Source organism: Colossoma macropomum, unplaced genomic scaffold (assembly GCF_904425465.1).
Source record: "Colossoma macropomum unplaced genomic scaffold, Colossoma_macropomum, whole genome shotgun sequence".
NCBI classification, from domain to species: Eukaryota; Metazoa; Chordata; class Actinopteri; order Characiformes; family Serrasalmidae; genus Colossoma; species Colossoma macropomum.
The window spans coordinates 41265451-41289160 of record NW_023494788.1 but is presented as its reverse complement, the minus strand read 5'-3'; the positions used below and the strand labels follow the sequence as shown (position 1 = coordinate 41289160).

Below are 23710 nucleotides of genomic sequence, written 5' to 3'. Positions count from 1 at the left end.
GACCTCGCAACTTACAGGAGTTTAAAGGATCTGCTGCTAACATACCACAAGGCACCTTCAGAGGTCTTATAGAGTCCCAGCCTCGGTGGGTCGGAGCTGTTTTGGCTGCATGTAGAGGATCAACAGCATATTAAGCGTAATGGTCATAATGTTTTGGCTCATTCGTTTGTGTTCCTCATCCTCAAGCCCTTCATTAGTGGTCAGTTTCTGACCTCAGAGTGCCTCTTGGCTGGACCTTTTTGGGTGGTGGACCACTCTCAACCTAGCAGTGACACTGATGTGAGTGAAAACCCCTGCAATCCGACTGTGCCATCCCTAAGGTTGTTGATGCTGCTTCATCATTTGAGAATGCAGTTCTGCTGCTCCTCAGCCCAATGCAGGGGGGCTTATACCCCTCTAGCCGACACTTGGCAGTCAACAAAACAGGTGATTTAACCAGGTGTGCCCTAACTTCTGCAAACATATGAACATAATCTTCAACAAAACATCTGTATTCCTTACAATTCCATATAAAATGTGCAAACTTCATGGTCTACATTCAATAGAGGCAGTCATAGTCAAAGCTTTGTGTCTGAAATACTCGTCTTTGCTCCACCAGACCAAATTCACAACTTCTACCATCTCAAAACTACGGAAATGAAGCGTTCCATTCAGTGTTTTACATTTATATGATGAAACTCATTGTAAATTCAGCCAATAAACAGTAATTGTGCATTATAATGTGCAGAATTGTGGTCTCTGTACAGGATGTGTGTTTTTATTTCAACAAAATAAGTAATATAACATTTTATGTTCATAATCTTCTCCTCAGCCCAATGCAGGGGGGCTTACACCCTTCTAGCCGACACTTGGCATTGGGCATGGTGACGTTAAGCTCATGTGCAGCTACTCCAGACCATCCTATTCTGTTGCCAATGCTTCAATGAAGATTGTACCAGCTGTGACAGCATCGGGTGCCCCTTAATGTAACTGAAATTACTAGATAATATTAGTATTAATAATACTAAAGGGGTGCCTGGATACTTCGGATATAGTATAGATTATGATGTAGTGTATGGTAACCGCATATGCACATTGTGCTGTTAACATATATGTGGTTGTCCCAAACGCTGCAGTTGTGACTACAGGACATCATGTGTATGAGGTCAAGAAGGGCGACCAGTCCAGAGCAAATCCTTCAGAGAAGTTGCTGTCACCGTGGAGATATCCTTGGCGCCCATAGCAACAACATGTAACATAGTAGTGATTAATTCCCCACTATTTGAGTCGATAAGTGCCGGAGGCAGTGAAGTGGCTCATGACAGCTTCTTCTGTAAGCTCTTATACAACCATAGAACATGAGAAGAGACACAGGCTGACCAGAGGAGACGCACCAAACCCAAAGGACTGGGTTTTTACCTCATTTGAAGCTGATTTACCTGCTCGCCAGCAGCCCTGAGCTGATTAGTGTATTTGTCGTAGTAATCCAGTTAGTTTTACACTGAGCTTCACACGAGGTTTGCACCAAATACATTCAGATTAAAGGATTGAAATGGAAAGTAATCATTTGCCTGATTTTAAAGACGATTACAGGGACCAATCCAGCTTAAAACATCACATTTTACATGAAATATGTGACTACCGTATGATAAGATTAGAGCACGCTCTACGTACACTGTGAAGCAAAGTGGAGCAGCAGCAAGACAGAAGGAACATCAACTGATATGTTGCTGCCGGAATAAACCCTCATGTCCATTTTTGCCTTTTTTAATATTATTTGCCAGCTGCCCTTTACATGGTGTGAAAATATGATGAATGGACCAACAGAAATGGTGCAAAATGACTTGGAATAATTTCTTTATGCATTAACTTTCTTCTTTGCCCTGTGAAGTTACCACTTCAGTCCTGGTAGTGAAGTTAGATTGTCAAATGCAAAAGTTTGAAAAGCATCTCGAATGACATTTTGTTGATTTTCTGGATATAAAATACGCATTTTATGTCTATTTTTTCCCAATATGTTCAATTCAATATGTTAAATTTGTATGGAGAAGCTCATTTTAAATTCAGCCAATAAACAGTAAATGTGTATTAAAATGTGCAGTCAACAAAACAGGTGATTTAACCAGGTGTGCCCTAACTTCTGCAAACATATGTACATAATCTTCAAGAAAACATCTGTATTCCTTATAATACCATATAAAATGTGCAAACTTCATAGTCTACATTCAATAGAGGCAGTCATAGTCAAACCTTTGTGTCTGAAATACTCGTCTTTGCTCCACCAGCTTCAATTCACAATTTCTGCCATCTCAAAACTACAGAAATGAAGCGTTCCATTCAGTGTTTTATATTTATATGATGAAACTCATCGTAAATTCAGCCAATAAACAGTAATTGTGCATTAAAATGTGCAGAATTGTGGTCTCTGTACAGGATGTGTACTTATTTCTACATCAACAAAACAAGTAATTTAACATTTTATGTACATAAACTTCAGATACATGAAGAAAACTTTTATATTCCTTATAAAACCAAACCATAAAATGGGCAAACACTGTAGTCTACATTCTGCAATAGAGGCAGTCGTGGTTAAAAACTTTGTACTGAGTTACTCACTTGTCTTTGCTCCACTGGAGGTTTGTCTTCTTCCCAAAACTATTCTTCTTTCATGGAAATGAAGCGTTCCATGTTTATAGCATCCAAGTATCTTCTCTGCTAAGGGAACTCTCCCTGAAAGCTTTCAAAGTGTCTGCTGTGCTCTTTCACCTCTGAGCGCATCACACTTCTACGAGGCAGAGGCAGAGGCAGAGGTACGCCAGTCACGACCGGAATGAATACGCATCAAATCAGGACACCGGAGAGCGAGAGAGGCGCTGAGAGAGGCAGAGTGGGGAGGGGAGGTGGAGAATGGAGGGATGAGAGGAGAGATGGTACCATATGGCACTTCAGGCATCACACACTCCTCTCCGTCCTCTCTGCACATCACACTCCGGGAACCAGAGCGAAGCTAAATGACATTTTGTCCACCTTCTGTTGGTATCAGCTCACAGAGCAGAGCATGGAGGAAAAGGGATCACGCTGGACGGACGGCTGTCCTTTTGTTTGGTGAAGCTCATTGTAATTCAGACAGGCCCTCGTCTCTTTGAAGTGTGCTGATTGCACAGAGTGTCACGCTTTTCCATGTGGATGATGCTTGATTGCGTGAGGATTATAGGACCTCCACTTGCTGCAGGATCTCTAAATCATAACGTTTTTGATGCAGAATTGAAAAAATGCAAAATGAACGTGCAAAACAAATCATATTTAGGTAATAGACAGTTCATGGTTTCAACTGAAAATCATTCATCAAAAAGATTTTCTTGTGGAGTCCCTCAAGGTTCAGTTTTAGGGCCTTCGCTTTTCTCTTTGTTCATGCTACCTCTAGGTGATGCCATTAGGAAACACAATAAAAATTTTCATAGCTATGCTGACGACACCCAGTTATGCATTTCCATTCCTTCTGATGATCAAGACTCTGTAGACAGACTGACCAGCTGTGTGTCAGATATTTCTCAGTCGATGTCACAAAATTTTCTACTATTAAATCATGAAAAAACTCAAATACTGATCGTTGGTACAGAAACTCAGAGAAAAATGCTTTATGAGTAACTTGGTTTTTTAGCTTCATAGACCAAACCTGCAGTACAAAACCTGGGTGTGATCTTAGACTCTGAGCTCTGTTTGATCTGCATGTAAACAGAGTCACTAAAGTAGCTTTGATCATTTGAGAAAATCACTAAAGTTCAGCCTTTTCTCTCTCAGAGCGACGCAGAGAAACTTGTTCATGCATTTGTTACAGCAGAGTTGATCACTGTAATGGTCTTCTTACTGGACTTCCTAAGAAAACTATACATCCTTTACAACTCGTACAAAATACAGCAGCATCCTAACAAAAACAACACAGAGAGATCAGATCAGTCCCATTTTAAAAGAGCTGCACTGCCTGTATTGTTCAGGATAGATTTTAAAGCTCTGCTACTAGTTTTTAAGGCTCTAAATGACCTTAAAGCACCACTTACATCACAGAGTGTCTGTTTATGATCTTAGATCTGCAGATACTGACCTACAAACACCTTCAGTAAAACACAGAAAACAGAGAGACTCTTTCAGTTATTCTGCTTCTAAACTGTGGAGCTCAGTTCAGCTTTTATTAGACAGTCGAGCTCAGAGCTCACTTTTAATAAACATCTGAAAACGCAGCTCTTTAACTCAGCGCTTCATTAAAACTCTACGTCTCGTGGTTTTTATCTTCTAATCTGACCTGTGTCATTTTCTTATGAATCTAAATTAATACTTATAATTTCTTTTTTTATCACCTGTCTGTAAAGCACTTTGAACTGCCACCGGCATGAAAAGTGCTACAGAAATAAAAATTATTATTATTGTTATTACGAATTATTAAAAAAAGTATAAATAAGGGCCGGTGGGCCACACAATATCTTCCAAGGGTCTCTCTTTTGTTGAAAACAGTGTGGTTAAATCTGATAAATCTAAAAATCTATTTTTTGTTCTTCGTAGTTCAGGTGTTCTGTTTTATAACGTCACTATTTTGGGTAAGACTTTACTGAAGGGCAGCATTCAGACGGCATTCAAACTCCTGCATAAGCCTTTCATCCTTTCATGATAACTGACAAAAACCCCTATAGACACGTACAGTCATGTGAAGAAGTAAGTGCACCTCATCAAGTGTTTTTTTTAACATATGTGGCCAGTTAAACAGCATGTATAGATAAATGTTATGTAATAAATCAAAAAACGATGGAAATTTGACTTTGCAGTTGGTCATTTACCAAAAAAATGAACTGAGATGTAAATACATACCTGGCTTCACTAACTGCTCCTGCCCCCTTTTCTTATAGCATGATGTCATAACTTTATGTTATAGTTACAGTTATATGAACTGTATGTTCATTTAACTCTATGTCTGCCAGTTTCTGAGCTCTACTGGGTGAAATCTTTGCCGCTCCTCCATGTAGAACTCTTTCAACTTCTCTTTTTGCCGGTATTCTTTGGCCACACCACCACCACCCTTTAACATGGACATCAATTTCTCTTTTTCATTTCACTATTAACATCACAACTCATCGTTTATTAATATTAATACAGATAGATAGTGACGTGGTACCACAACCACCCAACCCACCACCCACCACACCTGAAGAAAAGACAGAGATAAAGGCTGAGAGACAAGACGGAAAAAAAAATTCAACAATAGACAAACTGGACAAGACGGGACACACAAACAAGAACATTTAACAAAACAATAAACAAGTTTTTCACACTATAAATATGATGTGGGTAGTTATCAAATACTACGTAATAATTTTTCTTGAAGAGTTTGGAACGATAAACCAGCTCTCAATATACCGTAAAAATTGTGAGCAGGTTTCCTTGAATGGTTTTGCATTATTTTAAAAATTTGCTGTAAGTCTTTCCAAGTTGCAGTGATCCATAAGCAGGTTAGGCCAATACTTTATTAAAATTTTGGTTCTGTCCTTCCAAGTCAGCAGCATAGCTTTTTTGAAAGTGGTAAGTTATATTAATTTTAAGGATTTTTCTCAACTGTTCAGTGCTTGAGGTTTTTCTTGCACGTACAGCCTGTTTCAGATCCCCCCACAGCATTTCATGGGGACTCGGATCTGAGCTTTGACGAGGCCCTTCCGCAAAACCTCCTTTTCCTGCTTTTAAAATGTTCCATGGTAGATTTACTTGTATGTTTGGGATCATTATCCTCTGGCCTCTCCACACTCTCTGGTATGAAAGAGCGCTCGCAAGCACCGAAAGAGAATTCAGAGTTGATTGTCATCCTTCATATAATTGAAATAAAACAAAGATGTGTCTTATTAAATTACATCACCTTTAACTATCAACACTGTTTGAATGAAGACTGGATGTCCAAACTTTCAATAAGGTGCTCTTATTTCTTCACATGACTGAATAAAGACACATGACGTGTTATTCCACTTGCTGAGCTCTGTATCAGACATTTCTGACACATAAAATGTCAAAAATAAGATACTGAATCATATTGAAACTGAAAATCGTTAAACCTCTAGTAAATCATCCTTTCACTGCAGGCCCAGTCATTAACTCAGGCCCTTGTGTGATTATGGAGGATTATAAACCCCTTTGGGTAGAGCTGCAATGCAAACCCTCTTGTTCTCTACTCATCAAGCTCTTTGTTAAGGCCTGGCATGACAGAGTGGTGAGAGCTCTTTCTCAAGTGGGTAGAAGAAGATGACGATCAATATCAGTGCAACAGCGGCAGGCTTGCTCCTCTGAATCCTTCTCAATCCTGCATACTCTGTGATGGTTATGATTGGGAAAGCGGACGGAGAGGCATCCATCCACTGAAAGTGTCTGACCAGAAGCTTTGATGTTGAAATGCTGCCGATAACAGGAGCAGAAAGAAGTTGAAGGAAGCACAAGATTTTCAGAGTAGCAGAGAAAGAAAGGTCTAAGGAGGAGAACCAGTAAGCAAAAAGAGAGCATGTAGCTAATGTCTCCTTGATCGGGTGCCCACTGCTCGCCAGCCTTCTGGACCGTTTTGACCACCATGGAGCTTCACGCTGTACAAAGCTGTGCAAACCTCACCTGCATGAACTGACCCTCCTGCTGCTGCTGTATAAACTCAGACTATCTAATTAACCATTGCTCCGCCTTTTGTATTCTAATATTTTATACTAATGCTGTTTGCTATCCGGTGTCGACCAGAGGAGGATGGGTTCCTCTTTTGAGTCTTGGTTCCTCTCAGTGTTTCTTCCTCTTTGCTCTTAGGGAGTTTTTCCTTGCCACTGTCGCCATTGGCGACGCTCATGGGGGTTTGGACCCGGATTTTTCTGTAAAGCTGCTTTGTGACAGCACCTGTTATAAAAAGCTCTGTATAAATAAACTTTGACTTGACTTGACCATGCATTTCTAGGTGAATTCCTTTTTTTTATGCCGAGTTGTCAAATCACAAACCTCAAAACTCTCTTATCCCAAGATTTCTTACATTATTGTCACCATCTGAAGTATAAATTGTTTTAGTCTACTTTAACACTTCCTTTTACTTTCAAAACAGATGCATTAGAAACAATAGTTTACTTTTGTGTGCCCAGTTAAGAACAACCCTTGTGTTATGTAACTCCAAAGAACCATGAGCAGTTCTACACCTAAGATCATCATGCTTATGACTACAAAATACAGGGTGATTCGAAAAAATTCATCCTATTTCAAAATGATTTATTTCACTTGTAAATCATTACAGATCAATGCAGTAAACTGTAAATGGTTTAAATGAGCATAAAGTTTATTATGTAATTGTACAAGGTCTCAGTATGAACCTCCTCCAGCTGTACAGACAACATCAACACCATAGTCAAACTCATCCATACTGGATTGAGCATGTCGGGTGTCGCTGCACTCACGGCTCTTTCAGTGCGATTTCGGAGATCATCCAGTGTTGTGGAACCAACGACGAACGCTCTGAGCTGTTGGAGCTTCACTGCCCACGAAAATCACACTGCACAGTTATGACGGATTCACTCTTATTGAAGTGGAGAACGCAGAACGCTTTCTGATCAGGGGTCTCATCTCCTCTCAGACTGAAGGGAGCCATCTTCCACTGACGGTCAGAAACTCTATGACCCTCTCTTTCAATTGGATTGTGATTGGTTCCTCGATGCCTCACAGTTGTAAAAATGTGGCGCTTTGAAATCTGATCAATCTTTTTGATTCACCCTGTACTTTAAATTGTGAGTAAACCTTTAGTTTATGTTTTAATATCTAGTTTATAAAGTTTCAACAATCAGTCAACAATATATAAGTCATTATTAAACAACAGTTAACCAGTGTGTCCCAGTGGACAGAGAGCATCAGAAGAGCCCGACACTGGACACTTTAAATCAGCCTAAAAACGTTCCAGTTTGAGCAGCTTTCAGCTCAGCTTAAACACTGTTAGTGTTTCTAGCCCCCTTTTCCTCTGTAATAAAACTTTATCCTAATCTAGCTTTTTATTTGATTCTTTAACTATATTTAACCAATTTAATTTATTTAATTTAAAATTTTAATGATTTTCTCTTTTAAATCTATTGTTTTAACCATGTTTTAATTTCTATTCTCTTTTACCTTAGTGTTTTTTTTAAACAGCTGTTTTCTCATTTGTAAAGCACTTTGAATGACAGCAGCGTATGAAATGTGTGTGTGTGTATGTGTGTGTGTGTATATTATATATATATTTGTATATATATTTATATATATATATATATATATATATATATATATATATGTACACATATCCTATCCCCACGTCCTATACAGTCTTGGAAAAAAGTCTGGTTCCATTGACTTACATTAAAGTATGTTTTTTTCCTTCTCCTGTAAAGTTACCATTTTGGAGATACGAGGTTTCCTCCGACATCTATAAAATAGATGAATAATAGATTAATAGATTTATCTGCAACCTAATTTCTGAAAAGAGTGATTCCAAACCTCTGCCTGGTAGCGCACGTTCACTGAAACACTGCTACTACAAAGAAGAGAGGAGATAAAGGTGGAATACTATGAACAGGTTTATTTGCAGAATGCAGCTCTGTTACAGACACGTTCATGATCTTTTGGTCTCTGTCTTCTGTCCACAGTCAACATGCTCCATTAAGGCTAGGCAGTTCCAGTTTTATTTCCCCCACAATAACAACATTTTTGGTCATCGTCCCCCAACAGAAACAAGTATGACTCTGAAAATGTGACGGCGCTCCACACAAAGCTCCTTTTGTTTTTAATATTCCCGTTTTTCTCCGTCCTTTTTACCGACTACACGGCATGAATTAATTAAAGCTTTTGTCATCTTCCCAGGAGTGTATTGTTTTAAATAACAATAAAAAAAGAACTTGTTCATGCATAGTTCGTTTTGTCTGGTTCATCCTTTTTTTTTCTGTAAAAAGCAAGTTCGAGTATACATGTACATAAGACACATAGTAAAATGAGTTCGTAGCTACGGAATGTATTAAAGCTTCTACCTGCGAAAGGATGTGTACGTGTTTCTTGTTGTTTTTGGTAAACTCTACTTACGTATAAAACGCTAAGAAAATAAGCATCCGATTCAACAGCGTTATAAAGAGGCCACAGAGTTTTCGGTACTGCATTATAGGCAATACTGCGCCGAGTAAGGCCCGTCTCCACGATCGCACACAACTCTCAGAGCAGACAAGTTGAGATGTACACTTTAACACTCAGTCACTCGCGCACATTCCTCCACGATCAAATATGCAAATAAAAATATACACTGCACAGTCTGACATGGCTTGGGTCCAACGCGGATATGTTTTAGTCGCCTTGCATCAATAAGATAGGAAGTGGTTTGGGTTTGTACCTTTGCAGAATCTGTGGGAATCTTTATTTATTTTTTTACCTAGTCTGGTCTACAAAAAACAATCCAACCCCCCTGCTTTGCTAAACCTCCCTCTCCCCCTTACCTCACTGTCCCAGTCCTGCCAAACAAAACATGATTCTTTAGCATCTGTTGTTTCTTTGCGTTTCTTTTTTTCCTATTTTTTTTTACTATTATGGCCAATTCATTCAACCAGAAGCCTTTCAACCAGCAAAACGGCTTGTAGGTCAGACGTCGGCTTTTGATTGGCTACGGGGGTCCCGTTTGTTTGTTTTGTCTTTTACGCCCTCTTCATGCCTCGGCCCATCAGGCAGGCGAACACAGTCATGACCATTTTGGGCTTGACCTCTACCAGGTCGTCGGGCAGGGCGTACACGCGGGCACCGATCTTCCTGGCCATGGATACAGCATATCTGGAAAACAGAGGACAAAGCGTGAGCAGATTATACCTTCTTTCATTTGTTTTGGGTACCTTCAGTTTATTTCCACACTGTTTTAACAGCCCTCGCCAGCTTAGCTTAGAAAGGTGAAGCACCTACAGTTCAGCTCAAAATTATTCACGCCCATGCCAAATTATGATTTATAGTGACTGCTGACCCGTTATAGAAGTTATGGAGAATAAACTAAACGGACTCCCACAGGAAAGCAGGAGCACACACCAACTGTACAGTGTGTTATCACCCTCAACCGGCCCAAACAACCCCCCCCTTTATGTACCTGTGATGGAGAGGGACAGAAAAGTACAGGATATTCTAAAGATGACCTAAAAGGATCAGGCATTAGAGACAGATACACACCACAATCCCAACTACACCACCCCACCCTGATTATAAATGCAATAAAACGATCAGAAGCCATATAAATACTGATTAAATGCTGTTTAATTAAACAAAACTACTATACTAACCTTTTTTATTCATCTATTTCATTTTGTTCTGTTGTCTGTCACACGTACGAGCAAAATGCTCTATAAACAGTTTATTATTACTGTCATTATTATTAAAAAAACACAAGAGGTCATTTGCAGATCAAGATAAGGATAAGATGACAAAAAGTGGACTTGTCAACAGAAACAAGTTTGCCATCACAAAATTCTGGCTTATGAGTTTATAAAAGCAGGTCCACTTCTAAACACAAAACCTACAGATTTAATATATTATATATATTATATATATTATACCTTTTACTGTACATTGGGGTTGTTTGTAATTTTTGAGCCGGTTTCGATTCCGATTCCAGGTTATGAAAAATCGATTCCAAGACTTGATTATACACAATCTCAATTCCAGGAACCAAGACATAGAGAAGGATATCTATATTAATTATATTTGAAAGTGGTAAGAAATTTGTAGAGGCTTGCAAGTTAAATGAACTCTGCTGACTAGGCTGCCCTAATTATCCCAGGGTTTCAGTCCTTCAGTGTGATTTTTCTGTTGTGGCTGCCATATTTGGGACCGAATTTCTGGCTTCGCTGCTCCGCATGAACATAACTAGAGGTGAAAGGTGGCTAAAATTACTCTCCTTACTTTGGAAGAGAAAAAAACGTTGCCTCAACAAAGTCGATAAAACAGGCTGTGATCCTTATACAGTTTACCCCTGAACTCCTGATCCCACTGAAACTGGTGGAAAAGCTACCAAATTTGTTTTCCTGACATTCATATTGATCTCATACTCAGCCCCTCTCCCTATTCTGGAGAGTCTCTCACAGCATTTAAAGCAAAGAAGCCCACCGGCTCTTCACGTCAGGGTGGGTAAAGGATCCCATGGTGTTGCATAAAGAGGAGAAAACACTCTGATCATAGGAGGGTAACGACACCAGCTAATTAACACAGATGTGATCAATGCTGGCCTTTAGATAACTTCAGCTGATGTTAACAGAGAGAGATAAACAGTCGCCCCCTAACGGAGCTGCAGACCGCCGGTATAACTTCACTTTCTGTTTCTGATTTAAATGACGTTTGAATGGAGAAACATAAGCGTTAAATATCAGACTGAATGTCGTGGGTCGGAAAACGACGTCGTGTTTCGACAGACGTGATTCTGTAAGTTTGCTGGTGCAGTTAGTTCAGAGTTCAGCTCCAGTCCTGAAACCCCTGCACTGCATAACTGTGGTTTCCTGGTTAAAATACCTGATATTATTAGCTGATTAATCCCTTCTTGAGCTGAACGAGGTGAACAGCAGAGAGAAACACTAAACTATACAGTGCAGCGGCTCCAAACCTGGAGTGAAAACACTGAATTAAAGCTCTGTGTGTCTCTCGGCTTCTGTCGCGTCTTACAGGTGAATCATTCACAAAGCACAGCTAATTGAAGGCGTCGTCCAGCGCAGTCACTCCCTGATTCGGTCCTGAAAGTGGCAGCGACTATACAGTGTGACATCATGCAAAACACATTTATTTAAAGCAAAAAGGGTGACTATCTAGACAGAGCAGAAAATCTCATACTGTGTGCACACGGGTGCAGGCAAACTTCTCAGTGGACTTACTTGGCATTCTCCAGCTTGTCCTGCTCGGACAGACTTCCGGTCTTTACTAGATCATAGTGGATGCTGCCTGGCTGGATGGCATCGATGAGGTCCAGCACTGGCAAACTGGAACTGATCTCTTTGTCCTATAAGCCCAAGATCACAACCACATTCAGTCACTGTGCTACAAAGCTTTCAGCATTTAGAACCAAGCTGGAATACCGGCTGAAGAGATCCCGTACCTTGAAGCTTGAAATTTTGGTCGATTTTCCTGCCCCTGACAACGTTTTATTGACCCAGTTGACGATGATGTCATCGTTCACCTTCTGTCCATCTCCCAGGTCCTCAAGTACATTCAGAGTATATCTAGAATATGCAAATAAACACAAGATGAGCCCAAGAGTACAACAACATTCAAGATTCAACAACAAACAAGGCAATATCTAAGAACGATGCTCTTAAAACCTCAATGCAAATCATCCACATACCTCCTCATCAGCTGCCAAACCAGAGCCAGGGTCAGTGTAGGGTTGCCGTCATTAAGGTCCTGACCTCCAATACCCACCAGTGAGAATTTGGCAGTTGTCTTTCCAAGTTCCACAGCATAGTTACAGTTCTCCAGCTGCACTCAGAGGCACAAACACAGATGTTATCTTAAAAAGACCATTGAGCCAGTTTTAGTCTAAAACCTAGATTTTACAGTTTCAAAAATCTGCAATCTTTTTTCCCCTCAAAGCATTTTTGATTAAGGAATTATACCAGAAATTCCCAGTGGGGGCTTGAACAGAACAGTAAAGTAGACTGGGCTTGGGGCCTCAAGTATGGAAGGCAAATCCAGCCAAAAAAGGAATTAAAAAACAATAAGATGTAAATGCAAATCTCTTTTTGCCATTTCCTAAAATATAACCTGTAGCCCCAACCAGGGTTAATTAACATATATTTGCATGTTGGACAACTTGAAAACGAAAAATCAAAGTGGGAAATGAAAAGTAAAATCACCAGCAGGTGGCGCCAATGGTCATTTACATTTGCCTTTTTATTCTGACACTTACAGCATGTCTACGCCGGAGACTGAATCACAAACTGTCACTTTGCTGTTGATTTATCGATTTTGCATTTTGTCAAATAAGCAGCCAATTGCTATGAAAAATAAATAAAACTGCATTGTGATTCTAGTTTTGACATGTATTACGCATTTCATGAAGAAAAGGAAAAGCCAAAGTGAAGCTCGGATTTTCTTTTCTGTACTAGCTTTTCCATTTTAGATACAGCCATGAATACCAGAATAATGACTAAAATGAAAAGACAAACAGCTGTTTTACATTTATATTTAGTTTTGTCATAGATGCCTCGTGCTTATGTGAAAATGAAATTGCAAATGTAGGGATTTCATTTAATTTTGGCAGGATATCTGCGCAGATGTTTGGAAAAAGAAATGGCAAAAAGAGGTTTGCAGTTACATTTTATTGTTTTAATTTTATTTTCTTTGTTTGCCAGATTTGCCTCCCAAAGATCTGGGTCACAGATATTCTGTGCTCTTTTGGCCTCACAAAATGTGTTAAACGGTAATGATAACACACAAAATGTGACTTCTATACTGTTGACTGATTGTTGGAACTTTATCAAGTAGATATTTCAACATAAACCAAAGGTTTACTAACAATTTAAAGCATTTTGGGAACAACAAGAAGTTATGAGATTGTAAAAAAGAACTATTAATTAACAAATTATTATTATCCATTCATAGCAATTTCTTGTCACTATTACTACGGATATATACAAAGGTTTGGGCACCCCTGTTCAAATTATGTTTTGTTGATGTGCAACAAATGTGCAGAAGTATGTTATTAGTAGGGGATTTATTTTGACAATTACTGTTTATTTGCCGAATTTCACATAATGGGAAAAAACCAACATAAATGTTGTTATATTGATTATTTTTGTCAAAAAAGACTCGTGCTTATGTGAAAAAAAATTAAAGTCCAAATGTAGGTATTTCATTTCATCTCATTTTCAATTTTGGCGGGATATTTGCACAGATGTTCGGAAAAAGAAACGGCAAAAAGAGGTTTGCATTTACATCTTATTGTTTTAATTTTAATTTCTTTTTTGGCTGGATGCGCCTCCCACACTGAAGTGCTGCGTTTTGGATTCTCTGGTATAAACAGTGTGTGGATTATTATATATAACTGTATAAGAGACATAAACTACCCAGACGGCACAGACGTTTGGGTGACTTCCTGCTGTTTTAGTACGATGCCCTCTGTGACTCAAATGACCCCTCGCACATCAGGGTGAGGAGACAACAAGGATCAGATTTTCGATAGGAAATACAGGCTGACCTCACTGAGCTAATTAGCCAACTAAGCAAACTTTGTAAAGTAAAACGTTTTCTCAAAAACTCCAAGTAAAATTTAATGCACACCCATTTTATAAATAACTTTTAAATAAATTTTGTCTGGCTTAAGCTTCAGGTTTGGGATGGGAACCTTGGTGCATGACCCTGTTTTTTTGTTATTGTTAGCTATGTAGTCCATGTGCTGTGTAGATGAGTGACATTACAAATATAATAAGGTACCTTTTTCATGTTGGCTCCAATTTTTGGGTAAGGGGGCTTATTGACTTTGTTGTTCCAGTCAACCGGAACCTTGATCCGCTCATAGAGCTGCAGGATGACCAGGGCATCTTGGAGATCACTGTGAGGGAAACACAGGAGTGAGCATGTGCACTGAAACTTGTATACTGTATATTATATGATATATAGCTGTTGTCGGAGCAAAACCTCGTATCTCCAGAATGGTAACTTTACAGGAGAAGGAAAAAACCCACACTACTTTTAATGTAAGTCAATGGAACCAGACTTTTTTTTCCCACCAGTCGTTTTGGGCCGTTTCTTTTAGTCCATTCGTCATGAAATTTATATACAATGTAAAGGGTAAAAATGGAAATACGAGGTTTTCTTCCAACAACGCCAATATAATGCAGAACATAAGAGGCATCTGCAAACATACAGGGATAAGGAATGAACAGTGTTTTACCCGTATAGGTGGTTCACGTGAGGATTAACACCCAGCGAATTCATCCAGTTCCGGAATGTTCTCTCCTCTCTGGTTTCTCCTAAAAAGAGCAGGAAAAAAATTAAAGCACAGCTGAACTGACAGCTTAATTTACAACAGTGTTTGAACTCCATGATGCAAAACACATGAATTTTCGCCATGTATAAGTGAACTGAGTTTGTATAGCTGTGCCTAAATAAAAGAAGTGAAGGACTGAATAATAAACATACATTCAACACTGAAATTTCCATAGACAAAGTTTCCAAGCCAAATACATTTGAATAAGAGACGACAGAAGAGGCTTTTTTGAGAACATCACTGTTCAACCACTAGAGGGCACCAAGACACACCCGAGTACAACAGTGCTCTGTTTTTGCCAGGAAATGACCCAACAGGTACCTCCCTTTACTTCTAAGAGTTTTGAAGCATACCAGTACAAAAGAGAAACCCACCCTCCCGCCCACCACGTCTACTAAGGTCTATATTTAGATGGCTTTGAAATGTGTATTTTCATGCACCTTTCAGTCTTGTTTAAAGTTTAAAGTACTATACATAGACAGACTAGACTCTGCTCAGCTGGGAAAATATCCATGCACCCCTACAGGATGGTATTTTCATAGAACTGGCAGTGGAGAAGGGGAAGCGAGGGAGGGGCTGGTTTTGCTGGACTGGAATGGGGTCAGTGTACCCACCCTCCAGCAGGCCCCAGTCGATGTCCTGGTTCTCAGGTTTGGTCAGTGCTGGGTACTTGTTGAAAAGGTTGGCCACGAACGCCAGGTTGAGCTTGGGGTTGCCGGACACCACATCGGCCGAAGTGACGAACTGTCTGCAGCCCAGCCTGTCGGCCTGCACCAGCATCGCCTCGGCTCTTTTCAGATCATCTTTCTCCTGCGAAACACATGAAAACTGGTCAAAGGATGCCGAAGAGTCCTGGCTATAATTACAGCGTCTAAATCTTACTAATCTGTTCCCCTTATACAAAACCCAAATTTGACTAAGCCTCAGTTAAAAGAGCTTTGTGAGGGCTGTAGCTCACTATCATTCAACCCTGATCTATTGCTCTGTTGTCATATCGCGGTTAACCTTTTTAACTATGTGGAATCACCGGTGGATCCAAAACGCACTTCGTCATATACTTTACTTTATAACTTTCGCATTTCATAAGCTTCATTCTAAAGGTGGGGGTCGTATGAGAGCTGTAACTGTCTTCTATCCAGTCAAATAGATGGGTGATGTAATTTTAAAACTTTATAATAAAAGAAGCTGAACTCAATTTTTTTTCTACTGAAATTCGACCCATTTTTCCACAAATCTGAGCTACAAACTGGATCTCAGATGGCGTCTCTTCAGTGATCTGCTCTGTAAAAATAACTTTTTATAAAAAAACAAAGAGCCACAGTAAATTGTAAGCATAGAGCATTATGTTTATGATCATAAAACACATTTTCTGTTAATTAAAGGGGAATTTTTACCAATTTATTTCATGCAGTTACTGAATAATTTGCCTTACGGTTTGGGCAAATATACCAACGAGCGCAAGAGGTTAAAGACAATTACAAAGAGGAAGAGGGGGGTAAACATTTGAGTGAAAAATGTAAACAGTGAGTGGAACTGCATTACAGATACTTCATCAGGGAGCTTTGCCGTACACATCATAACATGGTGATTATGATTATTTACGATAACTGCAGTGTCCAACACATTGCTTCTCCTCCCCCATTTGAAATGGTTCAAGCATTCAACACAGTTTAACAAATCTAAGCTAAAACCGGGATAAAACTGAATAAAACAAGCAAAATAAAAAGCGAACAGAACTAGGAGGGGGGCTGTGAATGTGTCTGCAACGAGGAAAAGCGACAGTATGATATAATCAGCTTCAGATAACAGTGTACACAGGATGAAACGGAAGTGCACGCTTTCAAAAGGGACTATTCATAACACACATGCACAAACAAAGCGCGCGTGAGGAAAAGGCCTTGCCTTTCAGGCATGTTGATTGCAGAGTGACCCTGAAAGTGACCCGAGAACAACGGCAGCTTAAATTCAGCCTGAAAAGACTACTTTCTCCCCTCGGCTGTCCGGCCACAGCCGTTTCCCCCAGCGTGACCCAGTCCCCCACTGGCTTCTCCTGGCTTCACGAGGGGTTAAGTGCATGCACATGGCAGTGTGGATATCTGAGTCACTCAATTTGTCTCCATAAATCACCACAGCGTCTGCTCGAGCCCTGCTGGGAATTCTGCGACGTTACACCAAATAGAACGATAAACGGTTCAGGCTGAGGCCGTGTGGACGAAACTTGCACAACCGACCTCTCCTGAGACAGGAAGACGGGGGAGGAGGAGGAGTGGCTCCATGATAGGGAGTTAGGCATAGGCAGTGTTAACAGATGTGGTGACTGTCAGCCAGTCTTTTATAGAAATGGACGCAAGTGTCAGTTTGTCTCAACGTGGACGCGATGAATGGAAAATCAAATGTGCTAATTTTTCTTCCCACCACAAATAGTCAATCGGCCAAGACAAGTTTGGCCCCAGATGTTTCTTTCTTTAGTTTTACATCTGTGAAATTTCTGTATAATTCAACTGGTGGGATGTAAACAGAGTCACTGACTTAGATTTCAAAAGTCAGAGTTACTAAATAAAGCTGCAAAGTTACTGTCTCAGATTTGTTTACAGCGGTGGTGATAGGAACTGAAGATGTCTACAACACAAACGCAGCCATTTATTTACTACGCAAACCCACCAGAGAGCCAACACGTGTTTTTACATTGTAAAAATAGTGATAATAGTTTTCTTTGGGAACTATTTTGCTTTACAACGCCCTGTGTGTGCCTCTCTGTCATGATCAGAGTGAACAATACATTTTTCAACCTAAAACTCTCTCGCAAAACAACGCATCCAGCATCAGGCAGTGTATTAGTGACCACTTTATGTAATAACTTTTTGTGACTTCAGACTAGGGCTGGGCGATTAATCGAAAAGTAATCAAAACCGACATTCAGAACCTCTAACCAACGCAATCCTGCCCATGTCGGTTATTTAGATTTTTTAAATTCTGTTAATCCTCTCCACTCTGTGTGTTCATGTACTGTCCCCTTAAAAACTTACTACCACGCGTGTGTCGTCACGTGACTCCGCCACGTCCAGTCTGTGACATGGAAGCTAAGGCTACGTTCACACAGCAGGTAAAAGTGGCCCAAATCTGATTTTCTCACCAAACCCGATTTTTTGTTTGGCTGTTTACATTATCTATTAAATGTGATCTGTATGAGACATCAGTCTGAACAGATCAGCTCCTAAACTGACCCACATGAGCAAAAGAACAGAGCGTCACGCTGCTTCACGGCTCATCCAGAGGTAAACAATCACGACTGCTAACGAACACCAGTCGCTCCCGGAGGATCAGCTTCATCTTCAACAGCATCACAGGAGCCATCATGAAGCTTCACTGACTGACAGCTGGGCTCATCACCCAGAATGTGTTCAGCTCGCCGTAAAAAGGGCGCGGTCACTTCTTTGGTTCGCGTCCTCGGATTCTTTAAACTTTGCTTTCAGACTTTTTAACTGTTCTTTGATGCTGCAGCCTCGTTCGGCCACTTTAGAAATCTCTGAGGTGTTTTTGATGAGTCTCTTCTAATTTTTGTACAGAAATATTACCCCGAATGTTTATGAGTCTCAGCAGCGCGAAATTATGACGAATGTCAAATTAGATTGACGTAAAAGTGAATTGCAATGTGGCTGTTGAGACGATTTATATTAAGATATGCAGAACATATTTACAGTACAGACCTTGTCGGTGAACTATAAGGGGAAAAAAACAAAAAACCAAAAAAAAAAAACAAAAACAATTGTTCATTAATTGTAATTGAGGAAAAACATTCAATTAATGGTGATATAGATTTGACGCCATATTGCCCAGCACTACTTCAGACATCGGTTCTTACCACCACCACCACTGTGAGCAATTCTGACTGCAAGTTTCTCTAGAAAAGAGTTTATCAAACCACTCTGCATGACTTTGTCCACATCTTAACCATTTAATCATGCAGCAATGAAAAAAATGAATGGAATTCCCCTTTTAAGTAATCTCAAAAAGACATGCTTATGTAGTGTCTGACACCGTATGACATACAGTGTCTATATAAATAAACAAGTTTAGGAATGCAGTTTGCACAATGATAATTGGTGAGGCACAGGCTTTCATTACTTGCTTAATATATCAGCCTTGGAGCTCGAGTATGAAACTAAAGCAGCACACTTCATACAGCAAACACGTCTTGGCTGATTAATTCCATTTGAAATTCCATTTTAAATTAATTAATGTCATTAAAGGGAATTCTGTGCAAATCTGATTATTTCTGACCTATTCTTTTAGTGGGGATGTGGATGGCGAGCCTGCAGTACACTAAAGTCTTGCCATTCTGTCTCCATTCTGTGGTTTGCTTGCCACTTTATTGGATTGTTTTACATGCAGTGTAGAGTCTGGCTGCAGACATGCACTCTCCGCTGGACGTGCACCGCCAGCCTATTGATGATGTCAGTGCTGCTCTGCCACCACAGTGTTTTTGTCAGTTTTATGAGGAAAAACAGCGAAACACGAACTGCTGGGCAACAAGAGCTACACTGAATGTATATTAACGTTGTCATACTGATAATAAGGTTATTAAATATGGAAACTTTCAAAATAAAACCTACCATGACGATCAGACATGAATGTCGGGTTTATTCGCAGAAAAAAAAAAAACAAAAGGCTACTGAAACTCATGAAATCCAAGCTGAAGACGATTAGAAAGTTGTCAGACAACGTTATCATAATTCTGAAGAATTACGTTTCAGCGCCGCGCCAATGTAGAGAGCACCAAGCAGACGACGCTGTGGGCACCATAGTATGTTGTCACAACATAACTGTGTTTGCAGGGCCGTTAGGAATAAAACCTGATGGTTTTGCTGAATTGGCTTGATGGTTGCCGCCGTTACAGGCCATTAGGAAACGATCAAATGTATGTGGAATCAGCCCCAAAACACCTGATTAAACAATCAGAATACTTTCAACTGTGATATCAACCCATCAGGAAAACACAGAGTACCATTAGCGACTACTGGAAACCTCCAGTTTCACATTATTCACTTTATTGTGCCAAGTTTAGTCTCGCACATCACTCCAGCAGCACTTTTAAAGGAGTTAAAGAGACGTTAGGTTTAACAGTAAAAGTAAAAGAATACAAGTAAGGAAAATTACTCAGAGCGGTTTGATGCGAAAACCTTCGTTCAAAGGAAACTTGTTGTGTCAGAAATGTTCTCAGTGTTGGTGATAGGAACCAGACGTCTGAGGAGTTTAATATCTCTAAAAAATTCTTCCTAACTCAAAGCCCTTGCATAAATTATAAATAAATACTCTTCCTGAAACCGATACGTTGTTGTTCAACAGTTTTGAGATTAGGTTTCGGTCTAAAGCGTAGTTTTGAAAGAGACACAGTGTGGAGTGGTACATGCAGAGCGTTGAAAGGCAAAATAGAAAAGATTTTTTTTTCCCCAGATTTACCACCTTTTTGTCATTCATCATATCAACATCACATTTAAAATCACAATATACGAGTAAAATAGTTATATTTGAGCTGTATGCACCACAAACCCTTGTTCCTATAATCACCATTGTGTAGAAAGTTTCTCTACAAATGCACTTTTTCACTCTTAAATTACTTGATTTACATCTCAGAAATGTAAGTATGCAAACATTTTCAAAAATGGGTGGAATTCTCCTTTAAGGACATATCCATTCAGTAAACAGAGTGATTCAAAAAGATTCATCCGATTTCAAAGCGCCATATATTTTTACAACCGTGAGGCGCTGAGGAACCAATCACATACCAATTGAAAGAGGGGGTCATAGAGTTTCTGACTGGGTTCCTTCAGTCTGAGAGGAGATGAGACCCCTGAGCAGAAAGCGTTCTGCGTTCTCCACTTCAATAAGAGTGAATCAGTCATAACTGTGCAGTGTGATTTTCGTGGGCAGTGAAGCTCCAACAGCTCAGAGCGTTCGGCGTTGGGTCCACAACACTGGATGATCTCCGAAATCGCACTGAAAGAGCCGTGAGTGCAGCGACACCCGACATGCTCAATCCAGTATGGATGAGTTTGACTATGGTGTTGATGTTGTCTGTACAGCTGGAGGAGGTTCATACTGAGACCTTGTACAATCACATAATAAACTTTATGCTCATTTAAACCATTTACAGTTTACTGCATTGATCTGTAACGATTTACAAGTGAAATAAAAAAAACATTTTGAAATAGGATGAATCTTTTTGAATCACCCTGTATTAAGAAAGTGCATCCAGCAGGTGTGTAATTTTGTCAATAAATGCCTCCATGATTGCCGTTTGTGTTGTGTGTAGGCGTAAGCATTTCCAGGCACATACCTGAGCGTCTGAGAGTCTTTCTTACGCTAAGCTACAGTGCCATTAACTCCCCTCTCCGCTTACTGCTGAGCTAAGACTCAACGTAAACACTTGTGCTGAAGCTGGAGCGGCATGCCAAGCGCTCCCGATAACGTCTTGAGCATCTGCCAGAGCCTTACAGGAAACCCTGACGAAGTCTTACACATCTGACAGGAGGGATATCACTCCACTTTGGGACCACACACACCACTGACTCAGCTAAAACTGTTAGTAGGAGTTATGAACAACAAAAAGTGGGCATTTTGACATGTTCTCTGGATGAGTGGTGGCATCGATCAAACTTAGAAGTGAAGAGGATGTGATCTAGGAGCAGTTTTTTGTGTTTTATGCTATGTGCTATGGATCAACCCCAGTGAACTACTTTTTAAAGCCTTGGTGTGTCGCAAATCTGTCTGGTAGCAAATCTGCTTTCTGGTAGTTTTTTTTATTTTGTTTGTTTGTTTTTATGGTTTCGTCGGCTGTTTTTATGGTTATGTTAAATAAAAAGTAACTGCACATTTTATAGGTTAATTAACAAAAAGATGATCTGCCCAAATAAACAGTTCTACAGTGAATGCCCAGCCAATGTATCTGCCCATTAGGACCACCACAGAGGGGAGAAGGAAAAGGATTTCTCTGCTTATAAACTTCTACCAGGTCATGATGGGAAATAATCCCAAAAATCTAGTTGCAGTCTTGCAAATAGTGACCCTGCAAAATCCCAGGCTTTGCAAAACAGTCTGTGACTGAAAACTCAGTGACCTTGTCTTTAGATGTGAGAGGGTGTCAGACTTCAGTCCTTTCAAAGTCTTCTAGTGCACGGCTATCATTACTCTTTGAATTAGGTCTGTAAGGAACAGACACATCAGGCAGCCCAACGGGATGAAACCAGGTGTTTCTGGAAAGTCCATTACAACCCCCACATGCGTAAAGGAATTTTGAGGCAAAACATTTTTCACTTCCGTTTCTCTCCCTCGTGCAAATACACGATCTAATCTGCCCCAGCGAAACACAAGAACTCAAGGACTCACGTTGAAGCCTGCCATGTTGATGTCAATGCGCTCCTCGTTCTCTTTAAGGCCTTTGGGTGCAATTTGGTTCAGGAGGTGGAAATAAGCTCTGGAGTCCTGCAAGAATCCAACAGAATGGGGGAAAAACATGAAGCGAACATGAAACATGAAGTTGCAACTTTTCACATATACAAGGCATTAAGATTAATGAACGAAAATTAATGATGAGAGAACACAAAGAAAAATGAGAAAACCATGATAAACTCATGAGAACGCTTGGAACTCCTGAGCAAGTTCATATTCAGTGATAATAGAGATGCAGAAAGAAAAATGATGAGTCACGCTAAAGTGAAAAACTTGGCTGAACATTTGGAAAAAAGTACCTTCACAGAGTTTGAGAAGTCTGAAAGCTAAAGCACAGGGAAAGACAGACAGTTGGTAAGAGAGAGAGAGAGTGAGAGCACCACACAAGAACACAGTTCATTTCTTCTATGGCGTAGAAAACAAAATCTAAAAATATATAATTGATTTTAGGGATAGATACACCAATCAGGCATAACATGATGACCACCTCCTTGTTTCTACGCTCATTGTCCATTTTATCAGCTCCACTTACTATATAGGTGCACTTTGTAGTTCTACAGTTACAGACTGTAGTCCATCTGTTTCTCTGATACTTTGTTAGCCCCCTTTTACCCTGTTCTTCAGTGGTCAGGACCCCCATGGACCCTCACAGAGCAGGTACTATTTATACTACTTTCTCAGCACTGCAGTAACACTGATGTGGTGGTGGTGTGTTAGTGTGTGTTGCGCTGGTCTGAGTGGATCAGACACAGCAGTGCTGCTGGAGTTTTTAAACACCTCAGTGTCACTGCTGGACTGAGAATAGTCCACCAACCAAAAATATCCAGCCAACAGCGTCCTGTGGGCAGCGTCCTGTGACCACTGATGAAGGACTAGAGGATGACCAACACAAACTGTGCAGCAGCAGATGAGCTATCGTCTCTGACTTTACATCTACAAGGTGGACTGACAAGGCAGGAGTGTCGAATAGAGTGGACAGTGAGTGGACACAGTGTTTAAAAACTCCAGCAGCACTGCTGTGTCTGATCCACTCAGACCAGCGCAACACACACTAACACACCACCACCACGTCAGTGTTAGCTCAGCGCTGAGAATGACCCACCACCCAAACAGTACCTGCTCTGTGAGGGTCCATGGGGGTCCTGACCACTGAAGAACAGGGTAAAAGGGGGCTAACAAAGTATCAGAGAAACAGATGGACTACAGTCTGTAACTGTAGAACTACAAAGTGCACCTATATAGTAAGTGGAGCTGATAAAATGGACAATGAGCGTA

General features: G+C 40.2%; 1 protein-coding gene across 2 annotated transcripts in view; it reads right to left on the bottom strand.

The window, feature by feature from the left end:
* Positions 1 to 8552: 8552 nt before the first annotated feature.
* The window catches only part of pls3 (plastin 3 (T isoform)), a 36961-nt gene continuing 21803 nt past the window's right edge, over positions 8553 to 23710 (bottom strand). For both annotated transcript variants that reach the window (XM_036569372.1, XM_036569371.1), the window contains exons 9-16: positions 22373 to 22468; positions 15601 to 15796; positions 14891 to 14969; positions 14431 to 14548; positions 12341 to 12474; positions 12095 to 12218; positions 11874 to 11998; positions 8553 to 9801 (exon numbers count right to left, since the gene is read on the bottom strand). In XM_036569372.1, the coding sequence (XP_036425265.1) occupies positions 9669 to 9801; positions 11874 to 11998; positions 12095 to 12218; positions 12341 to 12474; positions 14431 to 14548; positions 14891 to 14969; positions 15601 to 15796; positions 22373 to 22468 (1005 nt within the window). In that variant the 3' untranslated portion in view covers positions 8553 to 9668. The remainder of the gene's footprint in view (positions 9802 to 11873; positions 11999 to 12094; positions 12219 to 12340; positions 12475 to 14430; positions 14549 to 14890; positions 14970 to 15600; positions 15797 to 22372; positions 22469 to 23710) is intronic.